Below are 20438 nucleotides of genomic sequence, written 5' to 3'. Positions count from 1 at the left end.
TGTTACTTCTGTAGAGACGCTGTGGTTTGCACTAGTACGCTACAGAATGATTCTCAAATTGGTGCCACGTCCAAGATAATTTCACATAACACTTGCAAAAGGAACCAAAACGTTTGAAATTATGTTCAATTGAAGTGGTGTTTTCCAGTATTTTGATTACACTTTCCCCTTTTGGATTTAACACTCTACAACATAAAGGCACTGAAAATTATTCCCATTTGCGTGACTCTAGAATTGTGACTATAAAAGTGGGAGGGTAAACTGCAAGACCTGTTTACTACCATAAAATAATCCTGGTACATTAGAAATATTGGTAATACTGGTAATATTTATGACTGGGAGTAACACAATTGTATTTAACATTTAAAATCAGTCTGCACAGTGCTTGGTGAGGTTATATGTACACGTTTGGCTAGAATGAGTTGTGGACAAGACCATTTTTGCATGTGAATAGTTTGCTTTGTACCATAGCCACTTCTAAACCCAAGAAAACTAGACTGGTATGGAGAACAGGATATTTCTGATAACTTTGGAGCCATCTGGGGAATTTAAGCCAGTAAGAACCTCTAGTTCAGTGAAAAAAGCATTTATGAAATAAATGGAATTCAGTGTTATAGAATTTGTTGCACAAGATTAGCATTCTTTACTTTCCTGTAAGAGTTCACTTAACCTGTTTGCATTCTATAGGGAAGCAATTGTGATGGGTAGCACTGATTTTACAGAGGATGATGTGGGGCGCATTGTGGAGGAGCTTGGAAAGGAATACAAGGGAAATGCGTATCACTTAATGCACAAAAATTGCAACCATTTTTCTTCAGCTATATCTGAGGCAAGTACATTGTAATTTACAGAACCACACAGAGTTAATTTCATTTGAGTTTTGTTTTAGTTGGCTGTTGCATTTGGAATTCACATATCAACAGCAAAGTAACTCGAATTTTTTTTCCCTTGGCCCTTTCTTTTTTCTATCTCTTTTTCTCTCCCTCCCTCCCTCCCTCCCTCCCTCCCTCCCTCCCTCCCTCCCTCCCTCTCCCTCTCTCTCTCTCTCACTCTCCTCCCTCCCCCCCACCTCACACCCAACTTTGTTTACCCACCCTTGTGTAATTCAGACAGTGATAGCAGGATTAGTGTTCTGGATTTTTCTTCGTGCGTCTCCTTTGTGAAACAGTTGACGTAATCTTTTTTCACTTTGGTTGATAAATATATAAACGTCATCGGAAATTGTTAAAAGTTTTTGTAAAGATGTTCAACCTTTAGTAAAATAGTGTTGAGAGATATTTCTATATAACAATTTCACAAAGCTTTATGTTAATCATAGGGCAAAAGGAAACATTAAGGATTATGCCATGACTGGAGTCTTGTTTCTGGAAAGAAAATTTACAAAACTGAAGAGAACTTATTTTTAAAAATGTTTTTTAAATTTTTGCATGAGCTAGATACTTAGTTAAATCCTTTTCTGACCCATAGATGTAATGCGACAAAAAACTTAATGAACCAATCGTGAAACTACATAAGGAAACAAACAGCTTTCAGCAGTTGGAATGAAAAGTCTAGATCCACTGATATACATTCACATATACTGACATTCATAGATTTCCATTTATTTATATTGCAGTCTTTCTCAAAATTTCATATTATATTCCTCATTCTGCTTAGACAACAGTGTTGCAAATTTGTACATCTACATGACTATTCAAAAATTGCGAACCAGTAAATAATATCGATAAAGGTAATTTAATCTAGCCCAGTCTATCATGATGATTCATTATGTAAATTGCACAAAATCATCTGGTAACTGTTGCAGGAACATATTATTACATCATGTGAGCCATATTACTCATTATAATGTGCATTACTTCTAGTACATATCCTGTGAATAGTGTAGAACAATGAAAATGTACAATGTTTTACAATATGTGAAATAAATCTGTAATTATAAATGCAGAATTTTTATTCATACTAATGCATAATATTTATTTATGAAGTTAATTGTGGGGAGGTGACACAAGGCTGAAGGTTTGCCTAGGGTGCCTAATACTCTTGCACTAGCTCTGGCTACAATGGTTTCTTGATGGTGATTAGGAGCAGGGAAATCTGGTCTATTTTGCCTTTCCTAACACCATGATACTGAAACCAATTGAAGTGCCCCTAATTTATTCTTTTTTGATTATTCCTTCATGATATGTTGGAGTCGCTAGTAATGATATGTTGCCCACCCCCAATTGCCCTTGAGAAGGTGATGGTGAGTTCTTGAGGCATTGTAGTCCATCTGGTGCAGGTGCACCTACAGTGCTGTTAGAAAGGGAGTTCCAGGATTTTGATCCAGCAACAGTAAAGGAGCGGCAATATAGTTTCAAGTCAGGATTGTGTGTGAACAGAGGGGAAACTGCAGATGGTGGTGTTCCCATACGTTGTCTCCCTTGTCCTTCTAGGTGGTAGAGGTCACAGGTTTGAAAGGCTCTGTCGAAGGAGCATTAGTGAGTTGAAGCAGTGCGTCTTGTATATAGTACCCACTGCTGCCACTGTACGTTGATGATGTAGGAAGTGAATGTTTAAGTTGGAGGAACGGGTGTCAATCAACGGACAGCTTTGTCCTGGATGGTATTGAACTCCCTGCATGTTATTGGAGCCACTCTCATCAGGCAAGTGGAGAGTATTCCATCACACTCCTGACTTGTGCATTGTAGATGGTGGACAGGCTTTGGGGAGTCAGAACGTGAGTTACTTGCCTCAGAATTTCCAGCCTCTGATCTGCTCTTGTAGCCGCAGTATTTATATGGCTGGACCAGTTCAGTTTCTGGTCAACGATAACCCCCAGGATGTTGATAATGGGAGTTTGGCGTTGGTAATGCCATTGAATGTCAAAGGAGATAGATTCTCTCTTGCCAGGGGTGGTCACTGCCTGGCACTTGTATGGTGTGAATGTCACTGGCCACTTATGAGCCCAAGCCTGAATGTTGTCCAGGTCTTGCTGCATGTGGACACAGACTGCTTCAGTATCTGAGGAACCACAAATGGTGCTGAATATTGCACAATCATCATCAAACATTCGCACTTCTGACCTTATGATGGAGGGAAGGTCATTGATGAAGCAGCTGAAGATGGTTGGGCCTAGCACACTACCCGCTACCTGGGATTGAGATGATTGATCTCCAGCAACCAGAACCACCTTCCTTTGTGCTAGGTATTACTTCAACCAGTGGAGAATTTTCCCCCTGATACACATTGACTTCAGTTTTGCTTGGGCTCTTTGATGCACCACTACCCATTTAAGGTACATTGACCTCGCTGTTTCTAAATTCTATTACTGGGTGAGCAAAAATTTCCTCCACCTAAGTATAGGGAGGATTGAATCCATTTGCCTTTGGCCCCTGCTCCAAACTATTCCCTAAAGACTGACTCCACTCCCCTCCATGTCTGAGGCTCAGCCAGACTGTTGGTAACCTTGGTGTCCTATTTGATCCCTTGATGACCTTCCAACCACATATTTGCACCATCACTAAGATGTCCTATTATTTCTGTAATGTCGCCTGTCTCAGCCCCGACCTCAGCTCATCTGATGCTGAAACCTTCGTTCGCTTTGTCTTTGTTATGTCTATACTTGACTGTCACAATGCTGTCCTGGCTGGCCTCTCTTGTTCTACCCTCTGTAAACGTAAGGTCATCCAAGCTTCTACTGCCTGTATTCTAACTCATACCAGGTGCTATTCACCCATCACCCATGTGCTGAAGGACCTATATCGACTCCCAGTTAAACAACGTCTCTATTTTAAGCTTCTCATCCATCTTTTCATATCCTTCCATGGCTGCACCCTTCCCCATCTCCTCCAACCCCACAATTTGAAGAGTTCTGTGCTCCGCTAATTCTGATTATTTGAGCATTCCCAATTTTATTGGCTCCACTATTAGAACCATAGAACACTACAGCACAGAAAACGGCATTCGGCCCTTCTAGTCTGTGCCGAAATATTATTCCGCTAGTCCCATTGACCTGCACCTAGTCCATAACCCTCCAAACCTCTCCCATCCATGTATCTATCTAATTTATTCTTAAAATTCTTATTGGTGGCCAAGGCCTAAGATCTGGAATTTTCTTGCTAAACTTCTCCACCGCTACCTTTTTTTCTTAAAATTAAAGACAATAAAAACTACTTTTTGCTCTAACATTGCTTAATGTGGCTCGGGGTGAAATTTTGTTTGATAATGCTCCTCTGAAGCACCTTGGGATGTTTTATTACATTAAAGACGCTATATAAATACAAGTTGTTGTTAGGTCAGCAAACTCAGCATTGGTAGCTATCAAGCCTGGGACCTTTTTGGTTACTCATTGCAGTAATGCAGCATTAATGGTTTTAATGTTGTATTGATTAATGTCCGTACCAATTGCAGAGGTTTAACCACACCGTAGATGATATCCTGAAACATGTTGAGCATTGAAGAAAGCGAGTTTTACTGCATTCTTGGTAACATTAAAAACTTCAATGCATTCTGCAAACAATTAATTGAAGTATGGGTTTGTTTGTGTCAAGTAATTTGTTCAGAAAGGTGTCTGGTATTGTCGCTTTTGCTCACTCCACACCTTCTCATTAATTATTGCTTAGTCACGTAATCATGTGTATCATAACCAGTTGCAATATTTGCAAAATTTACATTTTGTAAGCGCTGCTTCCACTCAGCGGCAAAGCACTTCTTTTTATCCACTCAGCTTTTTATTTAATGTGGGACAATGCATTTGTATTCCAAAGGGAATAAATTTTATGTGCCAGCAAGTTCCCAATCTCTCTCATGCTGCTAATAGTTTCTTTAGAGTGAAAGAAAATAATGGATGAGTTTTCCATGCTTGTGTATTTCCTGGTGATTGTTTGAAGAGTTAGCTTTGGCTACTGCCAACAAGGAGGTCAGCTATCTGGCTGAGAGAATACTCTGTGTTTTGCTCAAACCAGGAATGCAGATGACAAAATTGGAATAAGGGAAATGTTTGCGTCAGTGTTCTTAATTAAAAGAAACTGGCAGAACTGTGGTAGGTTTACTTGTGGGATGTCCCACGGTTTTCAAACCTTCCTGGAGTTGTAAATGGGATTAACCTGGTGAATCAAAAAAAAAGACATCTAAAATAATACAGAAACAGAATTACCTGGAAAAACTCAGCAGGTCTGGCAGCATCGGCGGAGAAGAAAAGAGTTGACGTTTCGAGTCCTCATGACCCTTCAGCAGACTTGAAACGTCAACTCTTCTCCGCCAATGCTGCCAGAGTTTTTCCAGGTAATTCTGTTTTTGTTTTGGATTTCCAGCATTTGCAGTAGTTTTTTGTTTTTATCTAAAATAATACCTTTAACTGCATCTGCCTATTCAATTTTAGACCAAATGGTGGCTGTTGCTGTTTTTGGGAAGTATTGTAAAACTCCTAAAATACAAGTACAAGTAAGTTGTAGAGGGCTTGTCCATTCTTGCTGGGGAATTAATGTTGCAAAAAGATCTTGTTATCTTCAATGGAAAAATTAGAGGCCCAGTGAGAGGCCCTGACCAGGAGGTCACATCATAGTTGCCGGCATGTTTTATTTTTGTTTATAGTTTGGTCTTTTTTGAAATCCTACACATACCTATAGGAGATTTTTCATGTGAAACCGTTGCGCTCTATAAATGAAAAGTTATTGCACTGTTGGATAAAAGTTGATTTATTACTCCAGAGGTGCCAGCAGTCTGTTGAAAAGAGAGATGTTTGGAAATTGTTCTGTGTCAATACTGATTTCAAAGTAGAGCATATGATGTCAGGCCTGGATGTTATACCTGGTTATAAATATGTATTTTTAATTGATAAAGGATAAGCACTCTAGCACTTTTTCAAGAGGAATGGAGTGCAGGGAAGATTAGTTGTTTGTCTATCCTGACTTGAATGTGACTTCAACAACTTTAACTACTTTTTTTGTATTGCAACTTTCACAACAAAAGCAAAGGGAGAACTCTTTTTTTCCCCAAAAACCAAGATAAATAGTTACGGCTCGTAACACAGAACACCTTCGAGGTTAAAAGAGAAGGGGGAGATATTGATTGGCAGCCCAAAACCTGGGATTTAAAAGCCTGAAGTTTGCAGAAGAATGGGATTTTGAGATTTCACAATAGATATTTGTCACAAGGCCCTCCCCTCAACTCTTGACCTCCCAGATTTTGCAAAGCAGATCATGTCTTTACCTGTGCTGGAGTTTATCCATACCTCGTTAAAGGAGCTGCTCATGAGTCAAAAGGGAGGGGGGGAGGATAGGAAATATGTGATGAGAGCTTCCCATCTGAGTAATATCTCTCCCATTCTTTTGCAATCCTTTGCAGCCATTGAGCAACATGCTATTTTGAATGGAAATAGGAAAGACAGGAATTTAAATTGTTTTCATTCAAAGTCAGTGCAGCTTCTTGACAGTCTCTGCCCCTTCTGTTTTATCTCATGAAGCAGTTCCTGTAACAAGGCAAGGATGAACTCCTACCTTTATGAAAATCATGCTTTTAGTAATCATATGACTTTTCCTTTGCTGCACTTCTTCAGGATCTCCTTTGGTGCAGTCATTATAAGGCTTTTAATTAAGCCTCTATCTAGATACCACGTCAATCAGGGTGTCCACAAACATTTGAAAAATAGCTCTGATTATTTTGAAGTATTTTAAATTTTTCTTCAGTTTCCAGTTTTGTGGCATATTTTAAATATTCTGCCAGTTTGCCAAAATACCAGACTTTAAAAATTAGCTGTGAAGGAGTGTCATAAACCACTTTTTAAAAGTTACATATTTTGTAAGTCTGAGGGTGAAAGGTAACCATGGGCAGAATTTTCAGGTCAGCGTGCGGGCGTGCACCTGATCTGCTCAAGTGTAAAATAGTGTGCGATGATGTCGGGTGAGCATCCCGCACTCGCACGATATTTCGGTTGGCGGGCACGCACAAAAGTCGGAAGCGCACCCACAATTAAGAGGGCAATTAAGCCCATTAAATTTTTAATTGTCCCCGATTTTTCATGGTTTGTCTAACCTCACGGTTGGCAGACGGATTAATCGGCCAGGCGGCCTTTGCATTTTTCATGAAACCTCATCAAAGGGCGGGATGAGGTTTCAGTTATTAAATTTAAAAAAAAAATCTATGGACAGCAGTTTTATAATTTATATGTTCAGGTGACTGCTTGTGATGCTTGGGCATTTTTGTTCTGATTTTAAAATCTTTATTTAGTACTTTTGAAGTCCTCAGCTCTGTGAGGCTCTCTGCCTACAGGGAGCTTTCATTCAGCGCTCGCCCACATCCATGCTTACGTCAGTGCCTGCCCTCCTCCTGCCCCCATCCTGGCAGTGCTGAAGATTTCAGCGCACACTTTCATGCTGGCTGGCCATTAATTGGCCAGCCAGCATGAAATCGCGGTTCGGGCCGATCGCGGTCGGCGGTCCGTTCCCCAGCCACTCCCGGACCCGCCGATTGTGCCCACACGCCAACCTGAAAATATTTTATTTTGGCCAGTTTCCCCACAACTGAACAACCTTGAAAGCACTGTTAACAATTTGCTGAGGTTGCACTGAACTCTAAATTTCAAATATTAAAAAATAGACAAATGAAATGGACATGCAAAACTTGTACATCCTTTCCCACAGAGTGTATTTAGATCTAGATTTCTTCTCATGGTGTGAGTGTTGCTGGCAAGGCTGGCATTTGTTGCCCATTCCTCATTGCACCTAAGGTGGTGATGATCCAACACCTTGAACCCCCGAACTCCACGTGGTGAAGGCGCACGCAAAATACATTTGGATCAGGAGTTATAAAATCTTAACCTGGCACCGATGAAGGAACAGTGATTATTTGTCCAACTTGGTATGGTGTGTGCCTTGGACATGGTGGTGTTCACATGCTTCTACTGTCCTTGTCCTTCTAGGCGAAGGAGATCATGGGTTTGGGAGATGCTGATCAAGGTTAGGCAGACCCTTGGATCAAGAATGGCATTCTAATTTTGGTAGTCAGCAGGAAAAGTTTAGTGGCAGATTAGTTTGAAAAATTTTGGCCAAAACCGATGGATTTTACCAGAAAGAAATATTTAGAAATGGTTCCAAACTGAATTCAATTGAAATTTTGTTAGGTTTATCTTTGTGAATTAATTAATTTTTTTGAAATGATTTTACACGAGGTACTCTCTTGGATTCAACATTATCTCCCACTCTCTTAAGCAGATCTAGATTCATATATGCCTATATGTGACAATATTTAGTTTAACATAGGGCTCAGGCAGAGAACCCTTGTACTGGATTTTGGTTTACTCAAATGTGTCATGAGCCGCCATGTGATCTCTTCAACTTCAGAAAGGCAGAAGAATAAACACTATTGGACTATGGCTTAGGCTATAAACCAATGCAGATTAATTGCCCATTAAACAGGTAAATGATCAATAGTCATACAGTTGTTTAACTTATAGTAATTAAAAAGTTTTCTCCCCTAAGTGTTAAAACCAGTCAGTTCTTGGGAGCAAACCTTAAACAAAAGATTGATCCTTGAATTGTGGGCTTATTCAGTCTTTAAGTGGTGATTCACCCTGGTTATCCCTGACACTGTTGGCTTTAGACTGATAGCTCCTTGGCTGCAATTCAACAATTATACAATCTCAAAGCTCTTGGAAGATATCCCAAGAGAAAAGGAATTATGAACAGTGAAGCAAAAAAGCTGGATATCTGAAATATAAAATGAAAACACTGGAAGCAGTCAGCAGGTTAAATAGCATCTATGTAGAGAGTAAGATAAGATTAATGTTTCAGATCTTGTATAGAATTTACAGCATAGAAATGGGTCATTTTGGCTCAAAGGCCGATGGCAGTGTTAATGCTGTACATGAGTTTTCTCCCGCCTTGCTTCACCTAACCTAGCAACATATCCTTCTATTGCTTGCTCCCTTATTTAGATATTTGGCTTCCCCTCATGCATCTGTACTCCTTTGCCTTAGTCACTCCATGGAGTAGCAAGAACCAATTCTGATTAAGCATTGCAACACCTGAGATGTTAACCCTTCCTCCTCCTCCTCCACCACCTGACCTCCTGAGTGTTTCAATTTGTTATGATTTAGCTGGTCATTGTCAGGCTGACCAAATCCCAAAGGGAAACTTGGCCAAGCTATCACAACGATTTGCAATTTGTATTTGTATTACCAGAAGGTGTGCATTGAAGTCAGAAGTAAAGAGTCCACTACCACTTTGGGAGATTTTAAATATTAAATTAAAATATTTATTAATAAAAGAAAACTTAAACACACAAGAATACAATTACATAGTTAAATTTAGTTTTACAACATTTCCCAAAAGACTTCTACTTAACTAGATTCCCAAAATAAAAACCTTTTTCCAGGTCCGAATAGATCCTTAATCTATAAAGCATCAAGTAACATTACCACAAGGCACCCACTGTTGCTATAAGGAAAGTATTTCACAGCTCCTCTCTTCCTCTCACTCGGCAATGGAATTCCAAGGCTTTTAACAACACCTTGCTTTCTGGAACAAGCAAGCACTTCCCTGGGGTGGCTAGAGACTAATCTTTCATAAGTCTGTCTTCACACAGCACACCTTTCAAGATCTCACATGGCCACTCCTCATACAGCTTTCAATCTTTTCCTAAATATATTTTCTCTCCTTTTGTTCTTCAAATCCATTGTTTTAAACTTCCTTTGAAACTCATACCCTTCCAGATATGAGATCTTTCATGTTTCCATCTTGTTTTTGCTTTTGGGTCAATAAAACACGATATCCCCACTGCTTGTTTGCCTATGAACTGCTGCAAGATGGAACCATTTGCCTTGTCACCTTCTAATTCCCCATTGAAATTCAAACAACCTCTCAACTTATCTATAAATGCAAATGTTAGCTCGATTATTTCCATTTCAAAATGCCTGCTTTTACACCTATACCCTTTGATGATTTAAACCTTGCAGTCTGACTGTCTTCAGTCCAATTAAATCAGTCGTAACACAGCCCCCACAAGCCTGCTTCTGTTTCCCACAGTAATATTAGAAAAAATGATATTTCCGTTACACATTATTTTCTGCTTTTAGTTAAACACTATACTACTTTTAACTGCATTAGATTGTTTCCAACTACTGTTTTCCCACACTGTATAGTGGCATTTCTCAGTCGATTGGCATGTCAAGCTGACAAAATTGACACCCAAGTGAAAGGTAGCAAAAATGCTTCTTGGGAATAATGCATTTCAAGTTGGATTAAAATGAGCGGCTAGTTTCTTTTTCATCTTTTTCTGGCCAGCACAGACATGATGGGCTGAATGGCCCCTTTCTGTACTATAACTTTTCTATGGCCATTTTGCCTCCCAGACTATAATTTATAATCTGCTGTTGGAAAAATACACTATGTATCAAAATTTAATCCAGTGTGTATGGTAGCCAGAAAATAATTAAACCACCATGGACAAAAAAATAAATACTTTGGTCACATAGTGTATAGTCAAGTTTGAGTTGGTCATCCTTTCTTGGTGGCCTCCCATTTGGCATCTCAGAATGAGAATTGTTTTTCTGCAACTCTACAATTATACACTTGTGCTTTTGCCAAACTTCTCCTTTGCCTTTTAATTATTATAGCATTAGAATTTTAAACTGGAAGTTGCTACACTGCATTACACTAGCAATTTAGACACAGCTGTGTTTGAAAAAAGAATTTCAAAGTCTTGTGTAACCAAAATAAATCGCTTGCAGCCTTTTTGTTCCACATGAGAATCTTGAGGATTGAAACGCGGCTTGTCTCCAGTTGAAGAGCCAGTAAATCAGTGCATTCTTTTAGATTTTTGGAAAATAACTGGCAATATAATTATTAACTGTACTTGGTAACTACCCTGTTTTTATGTAGCTCTGCATGACACAGGCACGCTGCTTTCCTGAATTCCTTTGTCACTAATTTGAACCTGGTTGGTACATTTTGTAACCCCTTTATTTTGCTCTTTTTCAAATGCAAGTGTCATCTTGACTTAGTTGGTGCCCTCACCCTAGGAATGGTGCAAAAAATAAACTGACATTTCAACAAATTGCTTTTGTATAGCGTTTCTAACAAAACATTCCAAAGCACTTGGCCAGGCATGGGGCTTAGTGAGTGTTTTCCAGGGTGTAGGGCCAAAGAAGTTGTAGGCTCTATAGCCAAATGTGGAGCTGAAGGATGCTGAGGAGTCTAGAAATGGTGCCATTTTAATGGAATGCTATAATGGCATTTGGATGAGATCCTAAAGTGAGCTACTATCTGCTGTTGAGGTGGGCGTGAAAGGATCAATGACACTATTCAAAGTATTCTGGCTAAATTGCACCCCTCGACCAGTAAAATCTTGTTGGCTATTGGACCTTGTGTTCGAATTGGCTGCTGCATTTCCCTCCAGAACAACAGTGGTTGCACTTCTAAAGTAACTAATATCTATGAGCCACTCGGGATACCCTGAAGACCTGGAAGTTGCTGCATAAATGCAAGTTATATGTATTTTCCTTTATGCAATCCATGATTAAATCCCAATGGATAATTATCCTAGTGTCAACTTTGCTGAGGAGGTTTCTGGACAATTTTGTTCAATGAACTGAGAAATAGGTGAGCCAAACCTAGCTTTAGAACAGTTGTGTTGATAATTTGAAAAAATATATAATTTGTCTTCAGTTTGATACAAGTTTTAAAAATATTCGTTGATGTGACATATGTTAATATCAATGTCTGCAATAATGTGGCTTGTGCCTACAGCTACCTACACAGAGTTTTTGAACTTGGTCATTGAAAGATAGTCAGTTTAAAAAGAGGCCAGGCATTCTCTTCCATGGGAAGGCAGTCATTTTAGGTTACACTTAGCTCCTGCGAAGTGGTTGGAAAGTGGCTTTAGCAGAACCTAGAGGGAAAATGGTTCTCTTTTGATCAGGCAATGGTGTCCCCAAAACAAAGCACCTTATTGAAATAATTCTGACACATACTAGTAAGAGTGTTTTTTTATTTACACCAAATATTTATTTGATACATTGAATAGAATAAGGCAGTTAAGCTTGAGATGTAAAAGTAATTATTGCTTTGATACTTCACCTGCAAACCATCTAAAGGCTAGCTTGCTGATTTAATCTTTTCCCCTGCACATACATTATTGGGTATGTGCTGGTGCATGCTCCAGCAAGCAATATAATTACTAAGCATCCGGTAGACTTTGCTTGAAGCCATTTCCCCCGGTATGAATGCCAACTTGGAATCACTGTTTGAGCACAGAGATTTTCTGAAGTCAAGGGTGTGAGCTTGGATCAGAGAGATGCAAATTGGAGTTTGCTGCTGCCAGTAGTAAAGATTTATGAATAACATGTTCCAAGATTAAGAAGCTATCTGGGCTTGGACCCATGACTTTCTGACTCTATCCATGCAGCAACCAGCACTTGAGGAAAAGGAGCTAGAGAGGATAATATCTGTGCCCAATTGTCTGCCCTCAATATCTGGAAGATCTTTCCTGAGTTTACATTGTTCTGTTGACGCCTAACTGTGGAAAAAACAGTTTGAGGCTAAAGAGGCTTGGCTCATACCTGTAACATTAAGGATTGGCCTCGCTGCTTTGTCCTGCACAACCTCTGGAGCCTGCATAGCCTTTTTATGATGCAGTGAACAGAATTGCACTTAGTATTCTAGGTATACTGAGCCAGACCACCTGTCAGTTTCTGGAGATTTGAACTCAGGACTTGACAACATAACACTTGGGATTAACCACTCCCAGATACAATCCTGTGGAAGTTACATGTGCATCCTACCTTTTTCTTCCAATATATGTAGTATTTTGCTTGTATATTATTAAACTTCATTTACCTCTAATCAGCCCAGCTACATCCTTGGACAAGTTTTCTTCATAAGATTTTGCTGGCATCTTCTGATTCTAGTCCCCTTCTCTGCCCCATGCATCCCCCAAAAAGATTAATGTCATGTGCAAATTTGGCTAGCTTGAACAAGATTGTGAATGCAAGTCCGTATGTTAAACTGGAGGAGCAAAGGAACCAGCAAAGATTTTCCACGTGCCCTGTTAACAACATCCTTAATAAAGTCTGGCATTTTGCTTACTGATGCCTGGTTAACTGGCCTATCTAGTGTTCCCTGTTTTCTGTTTCTCTCCGGTCTTGAATAGCAGTGTTACTTTTCCTACCTTGCAATCCAGGAGTGCATTCTAGAATCTAGAGAGTTCTAGAAGATTGAAACCAAGGCATCCTCTATCTCTGCTAGCATCTCTTTTAAAATCCATGGGTATAAGCCATCAGGTCTAGGGGGTTTGCAGCTTTTAGTCCCATGAATTTTTCTTTGCTAATAACTGCTTTTAACTTCCTCACTCTCATTGGCCCTATGATTCCCCACAATTTCCAATGTGTCCTTTTATGTTCTGTACTGTGAAGACAGACCCACACTATTTGTTGAACATCTGTAATTTCTTCATTCCCCATTATTATTTTCTCCTGCCCCTGCCTCCAAAGGACCTACCTTTGCTTACGCTAATCCCTGTCTTTTCCCATACATGTAAAATTACTTACAATTTGTTTTATATTTCTTGCTAGTTTACTCTCATTGTATTTCTCCCTCCACCAATTTTTTGATTATCCTTTGCAGACTTTTTTAAAAAATGCTCAGAATTTCTACTCTTTTTGACAATGTTGTAAGACTCTTTTAATCTCATACTATCCTTAGTTTCCCTTGGTACCCATGGCTGTGCCATTTTGCCAGTGGAGATTTATGCCTTGAGGAAATGTTTCTTGATGGAAAATTATTATTTATTCCTTTACATGTTTGTCATCACCCATTTACCAGCATTTCAGTCTGCCTCAACCAACTCGCCCTCATACCACCAAAATTGTTTAAATTCTACACACTATTTCAGACTTAACCACATTACCCCCAAACTTAATATAAAACTCTATCATATTATGTTTACTTTTCCCCAGAGGATCCTTTGCCAAAAGATTACTAATTAATCCTGTCTCAATGCACAATACTAGTTCTTAAATAGCCTGTTCCCTAATTGGTTTTTGACATGTTGTTCTAGAAAACTGTCTGCAAGCTACTTTTGCTAATTTGGTTTGCACAGTCTGTATGAAGTCCACCACAATTATTGCAGTACACTTTTGCATGCTCCTCTAAGATACCTGATTTATACTCTGTCCAACACAACAACTACTGTTAGGGACCTATAAATGACTCCTATAAATGTTTTCTGTCCTTTGTTATTTCGTAGCTCCTTCCATACTAATTTTGCATCCTTCTATCTCCTGCCTTTATCTCATCCTATATTATTAGGGCTTTACTTCCATTTTGTATATATTTTCTAAAGATCCTGTACACTGGAATATTTAGCTCCCAACTTTGGTCAACCTGCAACCACATCATGTAATGGCTGCTAGATCAAATCCATTTATCTCTACTTGTGCTATTTATTTGCCTATCTTGCTATGAATGCTTTGTGCATTCAGATATAATGCTTTTAATTTTGTTATTTTTCCTTGCTGTGACCTTCATTGGTAATGCCCCATTAACTGTTACTAAACCAAAGATTATGTGCTGAAGTCTCTGGAGTGGGGTTATGCCCCGAAAGCGTCTGATACAGAGTCAAGAGTGCTGGCACTGAGCCAAGGTCAATATAAGCTCCTGATTATGTAACTCATCCATAATTTTAGCACATGTCCTGATAACTACAGTAATATAAATAGGCAAACAGTGCCTGTACAAAGATAATAAGAGCCTTTGAGCATAATTGATGGTTAGTCGATCTAAACTGGGTTTAATGTTGATGTAGCTTCATGATGACACTATTAGAGAGCATGCTGCCCACTGTGAATTGAGCCACAGAAACCCAGAATATTCCATGTTTCATCTTCAGCCTGCTGGATTACTTGATCTCGTCCTGGGTTACAGCAGAAGCTCTACGGTGGTAGAGGGAAAAAAGGTGCTGGATTCCTACTCCTGATTGCTCTCTGTCGATCCCTGCAGGAGGTGCATGAGGTGGAAGAACAGCATCAGATTTGGATGTAATACACTCCATAATGAACTGCCTCCTGACACTCGGCATCTGCAGTCGTTCAGTGCTACAGAACTGTCATGTCTCTTAGTGCTCAAGGTCTGCACCAGTGGACTACCAAGTGCAGACCCACTCTGCTCATTCCCTTTACCTTTTTAATATTCCTCTCTTTATGTTACATGGGAAGAATAATTACTTGAACAAGGTGCTGCAGGACAGCCAGCTTTTTCAGAGAGTTAAATGGAGGAGAAAATTTGAGGGAAGAAAGTATTTGCCTTGGTATGCTCAACCTAACCTCAGAAGGCTTGTCAGCTATCTGCAAAGCAGCATTTTGATTTGTCCCTGGAATAATAACAAATTTTACTACATTTAAAGAAAATCAAATTTGGAAACTATTTTAAAATGACATTCCGTTTCTATTTTCTTTTACAACAGATTCTCTGTGGAAAAGAGATACCTCGCTGGGTTAACCGGCTGGCTCACTTCAGTTCCTGTATTCCATTTCTCCAGAGTTGCTTGCCGAAAGAATGGCTGACACCTGCGGCACTGCAGACCAGCGTAAGCCAGGAGCTGCAGGATGAGCTCGGGGAGGGAGAAGATGCAGCAGCTTCAACTTCTGCCTCAGCGTCGACCTCTAGGTCCACTTTGCCCACCTCAGGCCACCACACCAAATTATGATCCTCCGCAGAGACTTGAGATTGACTTTGTAGGACATACAACTGACTTTTTTTAATTTAAAAAAAAAGTAATTATCACAATCATTAGAAACTGCTCCTGCAGGGTGCTGAACATTCTAGATCCTTATTTCTCATTTTTGATTTTTTTATTACTTCACCTGGCGTTTGTTTCATGTTCAAAATTATGTTTTGTCGTTGATATTCCATGTTCTTTCCTCCTTTCTGATGGCTTGAAGGGGTCACTGTAAAGAACTGCTTTTGAAAACTATATGTATATATACGTGTATATATACAGTATTTTGGATAATTGTTTACAAAGTCCAGTAACTGAGATCAACGCTTAACAACCTGTTGTAACTGGTAATTTTATATTTTTTAAAGCACTCTAACTGTTGTAGACAGGTACAGTAATGAAGTTCACTGGTGATTAATCTACTCTAAAAACCTTAACTTCCCCCCTTTGCGTTATTCTCCACCCCCCTCATCCCTTCATGATAATACTTACTTTTACCATATTTAATAACATTTTCAGTTGTGTTTTTTCAAAGAATGCGACAAAATCAATATCTTGCACGCTTCCAAAACTGTACCAGTCTGCAACATCCGAAGATACAATGCTATTATTGTGCACAGACAGAGTACAAAACATCAAAGTCGAGCAATAAGACTTTCACCAGCATTCTCAATGAACAGGGTGCTTGAGTTTGTAATAATGAACTAATTAGCGCCTCTGCTCTTGAGGCTAAGAATCAAAGACCTCTTCAGCTGCATAGACCAGTAAGTGAAACAAACCCTAATACTAATTGGCATACTGTTCAGGTTGCCTCATTCTGCTAGTATTGTACGTAGTCTGTTTAAAACTTTAGCGTCGAAAGTTGCTCCTCAAGGAATTTTGAAACCTGTAGGAACTCCTGTCTAATCTTTTCTAACTGACTTACATTGTAGGAGGGATTAGCACTTTAAAATGTACACTTGGGCTATTGTGAATCATGAATTGTGAGATAAAAATGTTCACTGTCATTTTCTAATTATGAAATCCCTTTGACAATATTGGGAGTCTATTATGGAAGTTTTACTTCTCAGAAGTGATTTACAGTATTCTAAGGAAATTATGTTTCAATCACATGCTTATCCACCCACCCTGGGGATGAATTATGTATCTGTCCCAGGCTTGTGCAAACCCTCATTCCCTGTCTTTCTGTGTTCCTTTTCCTTTTTTGAAAAGAAAACCACTGTACATTTCAGCAATCCTTTAGCAGGTTGTCTTTGCGATTGACACTCTGCGCTGTTGTGTGCCTTAGAGAGTTTGTAAATGGGGTGTTACAGACTATCCTAAACTTATAAAAGGTGACTTAAAGGGACATTGTGTTTCTGTGCTTGGCAATCAGGTGTACACGAATCCTACTTGGGTACCAACCACCATGCCAAACAAATCTTTCTAGCCAGCCCATAGAGTTCACTTGCAAAAACAGTTTAATATTTACTAAAACTGTTTGATGTTAGAACACACTTGATAAGAGTGTTACCACACTCAAGAATGTACGGTTGGATGGCAAGTTACATGGCAAAGTTGTCAAATATAGATCAAGATTCCAAGGCCTTTTTCTTTAACATCCTCTGATGTTAACGGTGTGTCATTGTATAATTCTGACAGAGAATGATTCTGATCCCTGAATGATTCTAATTGTGCTTCACACAGGAGTTCTTGACATCCCGCCAAGAGTTGTGTTGCTATGCAATAGTATTCCTAACACTGCCTAACTTTTGTTGAGTAATACAACTGCTGTCAAGATCACTGGCTATTGTTGCTTACCCGAGTACAGAGTTGATTCCAGTCCAGTGACTAAATTGTGATCTCCCTATCTCTGCTGCGTCTGTCGAAGGAGACGCATTAACTGAGTGGCAGGCAGGGAAAAATGGGAGAGTAAGTCAGCTTACTTATGTTTGGCTAATAAACTTCCTACTGACTGGTTTGTTCGTGGTACACTTTGCCTACTGTCTCAGTGATGGAGTGTTATATGGAGTGGAAGGAAATGTTTTGGCAGTATATATCATAGGAGAATGATAAATGATATGAGGCCATTTTTTGGTTAATTGTTACTAAGTAAAGGAGTTAGTAATTGCTTTACAACAGGTGTCAGTCCCTGATGGGCTGCATATGTTTTTAACCCTTTGCAGACCAGTGGTAGCTTAGTGTACACTCTAATTGAACTGGGTACAAACCTTGGCACTGACACCACACACTTTATAACTCTGAATTTGATGTCCATTTTCCATGAACTGCTAGATCTTGAGCACAATTCTGTTAACATGTCTGTGCAAGTGACCTATCCAAGTTAATTATGGGCTGCTGAGAGCCGGAGCTGTTTCAGACTCCCTTCCACTGTAGAATTCAATGGTGGGTGATAGACTGATTTCAAAGCGGTGTCGAGATGGGGATCCTCCCACTTCTTCGTTGTGTTCCGTTGATCTGTACAGTTAGAGGGTCAGCAATGATATTTCAGGCCACTTTGGTTAGGGAGGGTTAGTGACCTTGTGCCATACCAGGGGTAAGCAAAACTTGATGTCTACAGGTGAATGGATAGAACAATTCAGGTGCACATGCATCACAAATGCCAGGAAAAGTGGCCACCCTCTAAGTGTGAACATTGAACCCTCCTTTATGTTAAAGCGGTCCAGTAGAAATTGGTTATAGCTACCTGGCTAAAAACATTCTTTTAGGATTATCTATGTAGCATGGCAAGAGTAGAATTGGGTTTTGAAGAGGGGAGAAAAGTACAATGTTATGTGTTAATTTGTACTCCGGACTGAAGGGGTTAACTACATATGCATGATGCTCCAAATATTGGTTCTGGCCTTTTGTAGCACTGCTTCACTGAGTGAGACCCACAGGCACAGTGTACCGCTGTATCTTGAGTAAAAGTTGCTCTTGTTCACACACCACTGCCTCTTAGATGGTACAGAATATGTTACGTACCCGATTGCCAGGGTACTTCTGTGAGGTGCCTTTTTAATTGTGACACAGGGACCTGTTGATGATCCAGGTCAATTCATCCAAAATACCTCGTAACATTTTCCACTCCAGTAGCTGTATGTAATATTAAGTCATGTTATATCTAATTTAAGCAAAGGGTAGGGCAATTGTCCCTTTACTATTCCTGACCTTGCAAACTTTGAAAGTAGTTCTTGTACTTTATTTTTTTGAACAAAATGTGATGGCAGCATTAAAAAAAACTTGTTTGTTCTAAAACTTGGTTGATTTTGGACTTATTTTATTGTCAGAACTTCAATTGCCAGAGCTTACAGCCCATGTTATCTGCATCTTTCTTGCTTGCAGTGGAGACTATAGTAAAAGGGGACTATGTTCAAGGCACTTTCAAACCTTGGCACGTGGAGTCTGGTCACTTTTTTTTAAGAGATTTGTCAGGTTTAAGTATTTTTATTTTTTGCTTTTATCTGTCACAATTCCAGGTTGAAGAATATTAAAGCAGCACACTATTTAAATGGAGAGAGATTGCAGAACTCAGTACAGAGGGATCTGGGTGTTCAGACACATGAATCTCAAGACGTTAGTATGCAGGTATAGCAAGTGATTAAGAAGGCAAATTGAATTTTATTACAAGGGGAAGGGAATATAAAAGTAGGGAAGTTTTGCTACAGTTGAACAGGGCACTGTTGAGAACACACCTCAAGTACTGTGTACAGTTCTGGTCTCCTTAATTGCATTGGAAGCAATGCAGAGAAGGTTCGCTCGACTGATTCCTGGGATGAAGGGGTTGTCTTATGAGGAAAGGTTGGACAGGTTGGGCCTGTATCCATTGGAGTTTAGAAGAATGAGAGGCAATCTTATTGAAACATATAAGATCCTGAGGGGAATTGACAGAGTGGATGCTGAAAGGATGTTAACCCTTGTGGGAGAGACTAGAACTCGGAGACACTTTTTAAAAGAGATCTCCCATTTAAGAGTGAGATGAGATATTCTTTCTCTGAGGATCACTTGTCCATGGAACTCTCTTCCCTGGAAAGCAGTGGAGACTGGGTCATTGAATTTATTTAAGGCTGAGTTAAATAGATTTTAGGTAAACAAGGGTGTTAAAGGGTTACGGGGGGTGGGGGGCAGACAGGAAAGTGGAGTTGAGACCACAACTAGATCAGCCATAGTCTTATCAAGTAGCAGAGCAGGCTTGAAGGGCCGAATGGCCTACTCCTGCTTCTAAGTCCTATATTTCTATGACGGAGGACCATGGTCCATCTCGTTCATCTACCATCCTGGTGGTCACATGATGCAGTGATAACGGAGTTATTGACTAACCTTGGCAATCAACCTCTTGCTCAAGCATGACCTGAGGAAAATCCCAGTGGTGGAGAGCTTTGGGGCCCATAGGTCCAAAGTTGCACTTCCTCCTAAGCATACTACAGGGTCCCTATTCCCACTTGGCAGCCAGCGACACTCAGGAAAACATGTTGGGGTATATCAGAATTAGACTTGGCTGTGTCCCCCTGATTAATGATGACACATGTTTCAACCCTGCCCTGGCCTTGGGCACTGAACTCAAGTAATTGTTAAAAATCATTGTGATTTATTAACTTTCTCTGCTTTCGCTGCCCTCAATTATTGTAATATTGGAGCCGTTTTCATCCAAATCTATCATTATGTCAACATTTCAGGATATTATAGAAGTTAAGCGTTAGGAATTTTTAAACTACCAGGTTTGTATGCTATCAGATAGCCTCAAAGGATTTAAGTAATTCTTGTTCTCT

General features: G+C 39.7%; 1 protein-coding gene across 1 annotated transcript in view; it reads left to right on the top strand.

Annotated features, from left to right (window-relative positions):
- LOC144689906 (deubiquitinase DESI2) overlaps positions 1 to 18927 on the top strand; it is a 55447-nt gene extending 36520 nt beyond the window's left edge. Inside the window, exons 4-5 of the mRNA XM_078557407.1 lie at positions 688 to 829; positions 15436 to 18927. Coding sequence (XP_078413533.1) covers positions 688 to 829; positions 15436 to 15678 — 385 coding nt within the window. The 3' untranslated portion in view covers positions 15679 to 18927. The remainder of the gene's footprint in view (positions 1 to 687; positions 830 to 15435) is intronic.
- Positions 18928 to 20438: the final 1511 nt, after the last annotated feature.

Source organism: Cetorhinus maximus, chromosome 14 (assembly GCF_964194155.1).
Source record: "Cetorhinus maximus chromosome 14, sCetMax3.hap1.1, whole genome shotgun sequence".
Classification (NCBI taxonomy): Eukaryota; Metazoa; Chordata; class Chondrichthyes; order Lamniformes; family Cetorhinidae; genus Cetorhinus; species Cetorhinus maximus.
The sequence above is the reverse complement of the archived record's forward strand: the minus strand, read 5'-3'. Positions and strand labels throughout refer to the sequence as shown.